The 12,600-nt window shown below is 41.9% G+C and overlaps 1 protein-coding gene across 1 annotated transcript in view; it reads right to left on the bottom strand.

The window, feature by feature from the left end:
• Positions 1-12,600, bottom strand: part of cbl (Cbl proto-oncogene, E3 ubiquitin protein ligase) — a 38,281-nt gene that overhangs the window by 4,535 nt on the left and 21,146 nt on the right. The window contains exons 4-15 of the mRNA XM_041046925.1: positions 12,289-12,445; positions 10,026-10,147; positions 8,466-8,603; positions 7,577-7,664; positions 6,442-6,573; positions 6,030-6,248; positions 4,359-4,490; positions 3,074-3,487; positions 2,408-2,496; positions 2,041-2,247; positions 1,832-1,920; positions 1,147-1,389 (exon numbers count right to left, since the gene is read on the bottom strand). Of these exons, the coding sequence (XP_040902859.1) occupies positions 1,147-1,389; positions 1,832-1,920; positions 2,041-2,247; positions 2,408-2,496; positions 3,074-3,487; positions 4,359-4,490; positions 6,030-6,248; positions 6,442-6,573; positions 7,577-7,664; positions 8,466-8,603; positions 10,026-10,147; positions 12,289-12,445 (2,030 nt within the window). The remainder of the gene's footprint in view (positions 1-1,146; positions 1,390-1,831; positions 1,921-2,040; positions 2,248-2,407; positions 2,497-3,073; positions 3,488-4,358; positions 4,491-6,029; positions 6,249-6,441; positions 6,574-7,576; positions 7,665-8,465; positions 8,604-10,025; positions 10,148-12,288; positions 12,446-12,600) is intronic.

The following is a 12,600-nucleotide window of genomic DNA, read 5'->3' as shown; positions in this document are numbered from 1 at the left end:
GGGAGTGACCTTTAACAAAGCACTCATAAAGAGTCCAATTATGATGTGAGAGCTTGTCAGCGTGCCTGAGAGCCAATTAACTGGTCCTCAAATACAAAGATTTGGGTCTTTAGTGGGAACACTCAGGCACCCTTTAATCATCATAGGTGGTAAATGTCAGTTTGCTGCAGAGATGGGGCGATTACTCTGAGAAATGAAGGATTGTTGCATGAAGAAACAGCTAATCCTTTGGCGCTGTGGCTAACACCACTAAAAGGCTTTATATTAGCATCACTGACCAGGAAATGTCTTGCCATCTCTCCTTCATTAAGCTCATCAGTGACTCCACCAAAATCCTCCAAAGTAATACTCCCATGTTGCCTTGGAGTCCTGCTCTGTTGCAGCTCTCCTTGGTTCCTCCTGCACCTGCTTCACATTTCTTCAACAGAGTGTGAGAGGTCTGCTAGGGCCACTAATGCTGAATTAGCAAAACATCTACACAGCCCTGCGGTCTGCGATGGAGGAGGCGCCAGTGGTCGGGATAAGATTCTGACAGACAGTCATTCCACCATCAGGTTTGTCCAACATCCAGGAGGCATCACTTACTGTTTTTTCTGGCTTTAAGGTCACTGATGTAACGATGATCAACTCTTTGTACTTACTGGCCTTTACCCTACTTTTCACACTGCACATAATGGAACAAATTATGTATGACAATCGATACATGGCAGAAAAATCTGCATTATGTCTGGCCTTATACAAGGTAGCAGCAAAGCACTTCAGTCAACTTTTCAGGTCTGTTTCAGGTTTGTTGGTCACAGAGCTTTTGTACTACACTGAGATATTGTTTCATCAGCAATTTCATTTCATTTCGGCTGGATCTGAAGAGACTGTTGTTATAAAGTTTTATATCCAAGTATCCAGATGTTCCCTTTTCCACTCTTGCCAACCGGTTAGTGTATATCCCACCATTCATGCAAAATTTCAACTTTTAAACGTCAAGTCTTAAAGGGTCAGTTCACTGTTCAAATTACTGAAAGTATTTCTTTCTTACACCAAAGGTATCTGGCTATTTAAGTACGTTCATTTTCATTTCCTTCTTTCTGACAGCAATAAACCTCAGTTTGCACATGTGCAAAAAAAACAAGGGGGGCCAAGTACACTTACGTGCTGCAGCTCCAGCGTCTGAATCTAAAGACAGGCGGCTGAAAGCAGCCATGGAGGATGAGCTTGAGGAGGAGGATGAAGAGGAGGAAGACGACCCCCCCAGCTCTGAAAGGGTCCGTCGGGCGGGGGGCATCGGCAGCCGAGGCTTTGGGAAGTCATAGCCATTATCTTCTTCTTCCCTGCCCTCGGCTGTGTGGTCTCTGGGACCATTTGTCATCGCCAGAGGGGGCAAGTCTGAATAGTCTGGAAGGATGGAAAACAATTTGTTAGCACTACAGCATCTGACAGATGGAAAACTACATAGAGTTAAAAACTGGGCATATGCAGGGTTTCATTCATAGACACAGATCACTGTATCTTATAAAACAGCTTAAGATGACTCACAACTGTAAACAGAAATATAATTCACATTCACACAAACACAGAGTAGGTGTATTTTTTCCAGGTGGCGGAGATCTTGTTTTGGAGCGAAACTAATACTCACAACATTCAGATTGACTGGTAAGAGTCAGTTTTTTCCACCAGCGGTTTATTTTAAAACACAAATGAATCTTTGCAGGATGGTGGACAGGAAGGTCTGCATAAAGTTAGATATTTAAAACAGGATATGAAAGCGACTCATGCTGCCTATCTCGAAAGCCGTCAGCTAATCATAGTTTATACAGTGGTTAGTGAATCAAAATACCTGAATCTCTGGCTTGTTGCGACCTGGCCTGGATGTTGTACATAGCTTCATACATTTGAGGTCCATCCTCTAATTCAGCCAGTGCCATCCTACAATGGAAAATAACAGTGACACACACAACCCTGCACTTAAGAAACAAAACATTAGGATCAAAGAGTTACTGTTCTTGATGTTCCACTGGAATTGGATTCATTGATTGTTTTGAATACCTTGAGTTGTGAGTGGTGGCTTGGGTCTGTGCCTGAAGTGCTGACAGAGGCTGAGATTGTGGGGGTCTCGGGACTGGTGGGGTCTCCCCTACTGCTGCTGCTGTGATGGGGGGAAGGACAGGGCGAGAGGAGGGGATCATGTAGTCCGACTCCTCATCACTGTCACGTGCCTCCTCTCCTGCCACTGGCCTCAGGACCTGAGACGGTCTGGGAACAAACAACCCAAGAATATTTAAGGTAGAACTGGATTTATAAAACCTGAAACATTGAAGGCTGGATTTTCTGAGAGGAACATGCTTCCTAATTTAAATAATATACATATTATATGTGCTTTGTATGAATATTTTAAATACACTGTGATCCATACCTGCTTGCCAGTGAATAGATGGCATTGGCTGAGGCTGAGGACTTGACTTTGGGGTTGTCATAATCTTGACTAGATACTGTGGCAAAATGCTGGAAAAGAAGCAGAAGATGAAATCTCAGAAACTTGAAAGTGGAGAATATTTTCACAATCAAAAGCTGGAAACCAAATATCAGTCAGTTCTGCATGTTGGGAAATACGCTTATGTGGTTACTTACTGAGAATTACATGATAAGACTGATACCACTGTCATGTTTGTACTACAAATATGAAGCTGGTTCCATCCAACTCTCAGCAAGACAATGAGTAAGGGTATTTCCCAAAATACTGAATTAGTCCTTTGACAGTCTAACAAAAATATAACTGTGATGCCATTAAGACAGCAGTGCCAAACCAATGTGAACAACATGGATTCTGCAAAGATGCTCTTTTATGTAATGTCTCTATTGTAAATGTGATCAAATAGTGGCTGTGAAGTGATCTGTCAGAAACACCCTGCTAAGAGCAAACAAAGCTCAAATCCACATATAGAGGATACTGGATTATTTCAGTTGTTTTACTTGGGACAATTACTGCTAACTTGAATTCTGTGTACTTGTAATTGGAGCCAATGAACACACATCAAACCAAAGGGTAGTTTAGTGTGCAGTGTTTTGTGGTTCCACTGACCAGCTGGTGATCAAGACTGAGGGAGCTGTTGTTCTTCTGTGAGTCTGAGCGGGTGTCCAGAGCGGAGGGCAGTGCCAAGGGGAGGGAGTGTCGGTTGGAGAGTTCCCTAACACCTGCTCGAATGTCCCCTCCCAGACTGGACACTTGGGAGGACGACGAAGATGAGGATGAGGAAGAGGAAATGGGGGCCTTGGGAACAGGCCTGGAGTTCCAGTCAGCCATGGGGCGGTTTGGAGGTGTAGGAGGGAGCTTATCCCGAGGGGGCTCCCCAGGAGTGCACGGTAAAGGTCGCCTCGGCAGCCGTCCATCGGGGGCTGTCCCAGCTGTGTGGGGCCTGTCTGGAGGAGGAGGAGGGGGGAGATCCCTCAGCGCTGGGGGGAGGGGTAGAGGCTTGTCTTTGTGGTGAGATGCTGCCTGAAGGGGAGAAACAGAGATGGAGGGAGCCCATTTAGTCCACATACAATATTGATGTGAAGTCAAAGAAAACTCTATGCTGTTATCTTCTGCACTGGAAATAATCCATTTAGCAGCAAAACCATGACGTATCCATTCGTCATCATAATCAACAACATACATAATTTAGATGAATAACACCATGGTGAAATGTTTCTCATCTGAGGACAATTTCAGCTTCCTATTTACAGTTTCCATTTATCTACATTTAAGCAGAAATATGTGATAATGCGAATGTGTCAGTGAGTGGAAATGCACTCTAAAATGAGTTATATGCAGAATGTAAAATACAGATTATTGTGACTGTCATTTCAACACCTTGCTTGTCTCAAGGGGGTAATCGGTGTAAGCATAATTTCAATAACAGAGCTGCGTTACAAGTGAAATTATTCTTGAATTTTCTTCTGTGTGTTGCTCTCTGTTTCAACTCTATTGATTCACCATAAAAAGCAAACCATGAACCAGCTGCAAAGCAGAATGAGTAGTTTGGCTTGTGGTAGTAAAAAAAAACTGATGTAACCAAATTTTAGGGTGACTCAGATATACAAACATGGCAAATACTGCAGTAGAGCTTGCATTAAAATGCTGTTTAATTTCCATCTATGCAAAAATTGGTAATGAACACAGTCCCCTAATTTTCATGACAGTACAGTACCACATTTCCTGTTGACCTGCAGGCAATGACACACCCTTCCAGACAGACACTGGGCAATCAAACCACATATTGAGGATGTGGTCTCATGGCGAAACACAACCGCCTTGACCAGACTTTTATTTTAATGTCCCCTCTTGTCTGAACAAGATGTTAACTTGGTTCCATGTTTTAAGTTACCTTAGTGGTGACCCCAGGGCTGGAAGCGCCAGAGGGGTTGGGAGGTCTGTGCGGTAGCAGGTCTAATCTGGGCGGCACAGGGGGAAGAGAGGACTGAGGAGCCATGGACATGGGTGATGGGGGGCGCTCCACCTGGATCACATTTACAACAGCAGAGCACGACATGTGATCAAATTCTGCTAAATGGGCAACATTTTAACACAATCAGCTTTTGCTCTGTACATGATACACGTGATGAATGCTGCTGCCAGTCTAAACTGCAGCTAATATTACCCACCCACAGTATTTTTTAATGTCAGCCCAGCTGCATTGTGTATGGATTATAACGAATACACAACACCACTCTTCTCATCTTATTTCTCTTTGAACGAGTCTCTCTGTCTACAGCAGGATGACAGGGCTGAAAATTTTGTTTTTTTAATCATATCACATATTTCACATTGTATGTGGCATTCCTGTTAAATTTAAATTCTTTAGATAGAGAAAAGAACAAGTAAAGACTGTAATACAAGCACTTGTTGTACTTCTAGTCCTGTAAAACTTTTACAGTTTAAATTAATGATTAGAGAAACTTGCTCGGTGGAGTTAATATTATGTTTTCCAACTTTGGACTGAGGGCCAAGTATTTCCCACAGTTTGACAACTTATTTGTGCCAAAACTCTTCCAAGCTAATTATATATGCAAAGATATAAACTCCAATATAACAGGTCAAATTCTACTTTTAGGAAGATTATAATGTTCAGTTTTTGTTGACAATGTCAGAGAGATGTTAATTAAACAGCCCGTATATTACTGAGGCTGTGGTTACTGGTGTTGTCATTCTGGACTGGACTATGTTGCCATGTGTGTCAGCCCCCTTGTGTATGGCAGTGGTGTTAGAAACACCTTTCAATGAAACAGTCCAGTCCAGTTCAACACCATTGCAAACTACAACCTCAATATGTCAATCCAAAATGAACATTATCATCTTTATAAAGGTAACTGGGCCTTAAAATGTAATGCAAACCTCCAATGGCTGAGCTTTATTTTCCTCAGTTTCTCAAAGAAAAAAAAAACATTTTTTGTCCAATGCGAACTACTTAAAACTAACAAATCAACACAAAATATTAATGAAATACATCCAAGTATTTCACGGTGTACAATCACATTTATAGCAATAGTGGAGGATGAGACTGAGGCTGGGTCAGCAATCAAAGCCAAGAAATTTCAGGGACCACATCAAAGTGTGTGTGATCTCAAGAATTCACCTACTCTATAAGCAGACTAATGCGCACAGAGCTTCTAGGAGGCACATGAAAGACGTAGGATAGGTGAATGCCCCACATATGAAATACTGAGGCACAAAAAAAAAGGCTGCTACCTTGGCACCAAGAAAGATGGAGATAAAAGGCTTTAGATATGAGCTGTGAGCTTGAAGCGCACAAAAAGTGAAAAGGGCAAAGCAGGGAGTGTTTCATCTGTACAGAGATGGGTCTCTCAGAAACACAGAGAAGAGGACAGTAGGAACCTGTGAGGTGCACCCGGGCATCAAATCAACTAAACCAAATGCCTCAATGTTTTATCAGTGGAAATCACCAGAACAGCTTGCCCAGTGTCATGAAATGGAAACTTTGAGCAAACCCAGATATTCTTTTTGCCAAACTCAAGTCAAGGACTTTCCACAATCTTACCTTTGTACAGGCAAGTTTGCTCATCATGAGGTGGGGGTCTTCAAGTCTGTCATCATCATCGTCGTCATAACTGGGCGATGGAGCACCCTCGGCCCCAAATGTGCCCCTGCAGGAGCCCCCGCCGCTGTCCTTGGGGTCAAAAGGATCCACGACAATGGGCTCTGTACCCTTAATCTCACAGCGACAGAAGGGACACCCTGTTCCCTGACCTTCAGACTCCTGTAACACATGCAGAAAGGCAGATGTAACAGCACACAGAGATGAAAGGAGGTTATGTGCTTTCATATGCCTGTTATGTCTGTACAGAAGAGCACTTCAACAATGAGTTCTCCTCTCAACAGGTATGAGTTATGACACTTAAGTTGAAGCAACCAACCCACACAAACCCCTTCCCATCCACCCACTCTCGTACCTGCCAGGCAGTGAGACAGGAGGTGCACATGAGATGACCACAGGGCTCAATCTTCACGTCCTTGTCATTCTCGGCGCAAATCTTGCACAGCTGGAAAGTGGAGCCCATCTCACAGTACAGCTCATATTGCTCCTGAGGGGGAAAAAATGAGACAGCTATGAGCTCTCAGTGCCTAAACACAGAGTAACATCATACTGTGCTAACATCACCTGAGATCATTTTGAAAGAGCCTAAAAGGATCTGGAGCAAAGTCAAAATGCGGGGGTGTGTTTTTAGTTTCAGTCCTGTGCTCATGTAAAATGAGTCTGTTCATAAACACCTTTACAAAACCCCGAGCAGACATGTAAGCCCAACAAGACAGGGACTGTTGAGGATTCATCAGGGCGGACATTCTTTCACAATAATTTACAGTTAAGTATCTTGCTTATTTAACATGTTGAACCCTTCAATGTGACAACATGATGAAATACTGCAGGGCAGATATGGGAGAAAGCCTGCACTGACAAAAAACCAATTTGCTTTAAATATACAACCATTGAATTTTTAAATGCACCATTTATTTTTAATTTTCTCTACATGTAGCTCAAACTCATGTCCTGACATTTTACTTGGGGAACACGAGGTTAACTGTCACAGTCTTAAAAGAAGATGACTGAACATTTAAGCCAAAACATCCTGTTTTAAATATTACAGAAAGTCACACATGAAACCTTCAAATTGCTGCAAATTTTTGTGCACTGCCACCTTCCCTACATTTACTAGCATACTTCATTATTTTTTTTTTTTTTAAAGGCAGTGCAAAAATAATTTAATCCAGTTTACTAGAACCTTGCTTATTAAACATACATGTCATAAGACATTAAGTGCTATTTGTTTAAATCTATTCATTATTCAACCATGTAAGCCTGACGAACAGTTCCTGTGGGGTGAGTTATCATGTCTTCTACTTCTCCTTTTGGTTGTGCACTGCACTGTCGCATCATGTTTTTGAACTGAAGTCTTTCCTGGACTGAGTGTCCATGACAAAAAAAAAGAAACACAACATTTGACATGTACAATAAAAAGCCATAGACCAAAAAGAATGTATAAGATACAAATGACTGAAGATGCAGTCGGAGAAGCTCTCTGCTCTGACCTGTGTGACTTTGATGTGGTCTTGAGGAGAAGGCTCACACAGTCCTGTCAGGTCAGGGTTTTGGGTCCGGCCATCAGGGAATAAATAACTGGAGAAGCAAAGGCACATTAACTTAGAAGGTATGCACAAGAGTTCCCTAAAAGTATCCTTGGGTATTTCTGCTGGCATTTTCCTTTAAAAGTTATCATCATCATTAGTTGGTATGATTATACTGAATGTATACCTAGCAGGCTGTGGTAATGAAAACATCTGGTCAATCCATTCATTCTATCTGGCACGTGTTTTAATATCATCACCGAGCTGATGCATGTACAGTACGTGACTATTTTACAAATAGGTCAGATGCTGTAATTACCATTTGATAAATGTTTTGTAGATGCCGGTGATCTACTGTATAGGCTTTCATAGTTTAAATCAGCACTTGATTACAGGTTGGGACAGGCTAACCATAGCTTTCATTAAACAAAGGAATCAACGCTGGCATAAAAAGATGAGTTTCACGCCAGCCAGCTAAACCACTGACTGAGCTGCACATTAGAAACCAACAGTTCTATTCTGGTTATGATAACAGTGGAATGATGGGAACAAGCAATATGATATGGCTGGATTGGTTTAAAGCTGAAAGGCAGATTCAGTCGTGGGATGCAAAACAGAGCTGCATAGCATGCAGTCATGCATGCTTTGTGGGAAGAGAAGAAGTTAGAAAAGGAGAAATGACAAGACAGAGAGTCCTGCATATGACAGGAAGTTTGACTTATAGATCATTTATTAAAACTGCATCAAATGAGGACCAAGATCCAGCCACAAAATGGCAGATCAGAGGTCCAGATGTAAAGCCCCAAGAAAATGACAGATGTAAGTGTGCCAAACAAAATGCCAGTGGACTTACAATCCTTCCCTGAAGCCATCTATGAGGGCCTGGAAGAGGGGTTTATTGTGGGGAATGGTCTGGAGTATATTTCCATCTGCTGTCACGTAGCCGATCGCCCACTGGCCCAACCGTGTACAACTCAGGCGGAAGATGTAACTGGGGAGAGAGACATGAGAAATAAGACAGGCTGCAGATGTATCAAAGGGTCACACTTTGTTACAGTGGAAAAAGAAGTGATCAAACAGTAGGAACTGCAAATAGTTCCTGCAAATTTTGCACATGAAGAAACATGTTCTTCAAGTATGCAGATAACTTTTTATGAAATAAGTCCAAATGAAAACATGTAGGCTGAACTATGTATGGAAACCGCCCTAATGTGTGTGATTGCAAAGTATGTTCACACCAAAAAAGGTGTGAACATACTTTGCATGAAAAGTTATTCCATTCAAAGATGAGCAGACACATAAAGGCATTTGACATAAAATGTTAAAGGATTTAGTTGCCCCCTGCTATGCCTAGCTGGTGCACCTGTCCATAGGCAGATAAACTGGTTTGGAATATATTAAAGCTCAGCTGCTTGTGCCCATGAGAGCAACAGAAAGTGGAAACATAAGCGTGGCTAAGAGAGGCTGCATAAGTCTGGCAAGACATGAACCACTCACCACAGTATCTAACGTTTCCTGGCTACTTCTTTCTGTGTCAAGATGTCAAGATGACAAATTTGAATCAGGAAATAACCAAATCAAAAACGCATGTATTAGGATTTCTTGACAGGAGAAGACTGAGTTTGGCAATACTGCAAAAGTGGAAAAAGGAGTCTTGGTGACGGCCTTGATGTTCAGTTTAGACTTGAAACGAGTGCTGTACCCATGATACAAACAGACCACTCCTGACGGTAAGCTGTAATTTTTAGTGTCAAAATGCTGCACTCAAATCAGCCAGTAACTGCTTGGATGTCAACGTGGCCCTGCACAGACCAGGCTTCAACAGTGACATCAGCTTTCAGTGTACAATCAGACCATTGATGCTAGGTACCAGTGCCACGCTGCCCTGGGTCCTTAGCACACAAGCCCACACACACACACAGCCACATAAATGGTATGAGAAACCAAGACTGAATTTTGTGCCCTGTCATTGTGTTGATGCAAAACCAAATGTTGCTAATTTGCATTTATACTGTATCTGTGTTTGCGTCCAGAGTGAAAGTACTAGTCACTTATGTAGCAACAAGGATTTTCCTGTGTATACACACACACACACAAATTAACATACACGGATATTATCCCCTAAGCTGAAGAAAACAGGTCCTCAGAACAGGACAGAATAGTAAATCATACTGTTGCCCATGGGAACACATGAACATGGTTACATGATGTGTCTCATTACGTTCCAAAAAAAGATAAAAAAAAGTGTGTTGCTCACAGTGCCCAAAATATTTGCTACTAAATGTCAGTGTGCGTCATACCGAGAAGTACCAAATGAGACCATGTCTTGTGTCCAGACAGGAGGTTGATTTAGGTCGTATCATAGGTTGTGTGCCCATGTGTTTAAATGTACATGTGTCTCTGAATGTCTCACCTGCCAGGCTTGTGAATGAACTTCTGCAGCCGTGCTTTGACCTCATCGTAAGTGAGGAAGGCCATGTACCCCGGATGAGTAACTGCTAAGCTGTTCCAGTTCCGCAGCAGGGAGGACCAAGGCTATACACACACGTACACACACAAAAGAGAGAAGAGAGTGATTCATCTGATGTGTGAGTGAATGGACACAGCAATAACAGTATGCGCAGAGTAATGAAGAGAAATATTGTCCATCTTCTGAAGCTAAAACAGTTGCTCACTACACATTAGTGTGATTTACATTGGCCATTTCAATCTGGGTCAAGGAATGTAAAAAGGTCATGAATGTGCCACACTTAAACAGCATGCGACTCATTTGATCCTGAGCCACAGAATGAGGAAGATGAAAAGGACACTTGCAGACTTTTTCCCATACTCTGTACTAAGCGAGTAAAACTTTACAACTTTACAAGTGTTTCTTTCTTTAAAGACTAACTGACCAAAAATCAAGTCAAGCCACCCTCACAGTAAGGGGAGAAAGCTTAAGCAGAAAATACAGAATAATTCATAGTACTCTATAGAGTGCTGACTGAGTGCGGTAGTGAGTAGGAGGTTCCGCAAATGCTCTCACCAGTCTGTCTGGTGTGTGAAAGGAAGTAGAATTAACACAACACTAAAAATGAGCTGCAAATGTCATTGCCACAGTTAAAGCTTGAGAACAACAAAAATGTTAAAAAAAAAAAAAAAAACACCTTTTTTTTGTAGGCCAAATAGGAAAGAGGGCCTACACTGCACGCTGTAGCTTCACCATATTTTCTCAAATTAAAATAACTATATCTCATCTTTCTCGTATCCTTTAGTGTAATGTGATCACAGACTAGCTGTGTTAGTAAACAAAAGTGCGCTAAGTAATACAATATCCAGTAGGCGTACATCAATTCACCCTGGACCAGCTTTGTTTATACTTAACTGAACAGAGAAAGCAAACTTTTCTCAACATATTGGTTTATAATCACCATCACATCATTCAGTCTAAAGATACTGCATGAAATGTGACATTTGAAGGGCTGTTAATGGAATAAAAAAAAACAGCGTAATCACCCCAGTATACCGTATATCAAGGACAGAGCTTAAAATGGCCACAGGCTCACTTCCTCTTCTGGGTTTGAGGACATTTAGAGGAGGACTTTTTCTGTATGAGGGAGTGTCATAGGAAATGTGTGTAATCTGTTTAGGCTTCATTAAGCCTGCTGGTGTCCTGCACACATGTAGCCAGGGATAATGTCACTGAGGGAATAAACAACATGCACTGATGCATACCAGATTTGATGGATGAGGTTTAATATAATGTAAATTAAAACACAGTGAGTTAGGTTTACATGCAAGATACTATAAAATGTCTATGGTTTTAATTTGGTACTGTATTAATTACAATGCTGATACAAAGTGCTTGCACTACATACTACAGATAAGCTCTGAAGATGATGCCTGATAAACCCGCCCTCTGCCCTCCCCTTCCTCTATCCTTTCTATTTTTTCTTTTTATCTGCTCTCCTTTCTCCCACTGCTTCATTCTATGTTGATGAAAAAGAAAACACAAATAGGCTGTTTCCTGCTGCCTTATGTATATGATTGCAAAAAATAAATGGGTGGCTGTATTTAGCCTTTTACCTCAACACAGCTTCTAGCACATGAGCAGTGTGCTATTAGCGTGGTCTATCAATTACAAAGTTGAGTCAGGGTTTGGAAAAGTAAAACGATGTAAGTGCACGCTTAGTTAGATTCCTGTCTAGGGAATTCCACAAACGTTCATCCTTGCTGCTTATTATTCATCTAGCAGTAAGACAGGACAACCTTAGGGAAGCACATATAATGATGACTGTCCTTGAGAAGGATCTCAGAGTGACGCTCGACCTGTCTGCGCTTTGTGAAGCAACAACAGATACTCCTTGAAAAGGACAAAATAATTGCCAAACATTTCTGTCTGTACTGGGTGAGCAGAGTGGAGGAAAGTTTCAACTTCAGTCCCATCTGACAGTGTGAATACGTCAGCAGGAATCCTGCTAACAAGTTGACAGGCTGGATGTGACAGATTAGTTTAAGTTCAGTATGTGCAGCTCAAATGAAACTTGTTTCCTTCACCAAGACCAGCAGATTGCTATGAATTACTCTCTCTCTGTTACTCTCTCCCTTTGCACATTTCATCTTTCATTAACTAACAAGTAAATGATTGTACAAGGAGAAATGTGCAGTATGTGCAGAAGTGTGTGCGTGTTCACTACCTGAAATAGCCTGGTGAAGATGTCAAACTCAAAGACAGAGATGTAATCGTTGCAGGTGAGGTCTATGGTAGACTTGAGGGCCATGGCCTCCAGTCCGGAACTGATGGGATGAAACTCATGAAGAGACTGACGGAACACCTTCCAAGGCACGATGGTCCTGTAACACGCAAAACAAAAACAAAACAGATGATGACATCCCCTTGCAAAAGTGGAAAGAAAACATCAAAACATCATAAATAATGAATGTTGAGTCTAGACTAGGGCTGGGCGATTAATGCCTCAAACGTAAGACTGGCGGCTGAAATCAATGGC

Source organism: Toxotes jaculatrix, chromosome 9 (assembly GCF_017976425.1).
Source record: "Toxotes jaculatrix isolate fToxJac2 chromosome 9, fToxJac2.pri, whole genome shotgun sequence".
Classification (NCBI taxonomy): domain Eukaryota; kingdom Metazoa; phylum Chordata; class Actinopteri; family Toxotidae; genus Toxotes; species Toxotes jaculatrix.
Note: the sequence above shows the minus strand (reverse complement) of the source record. Positions and strands in the feature narration are given on the sequence as shown.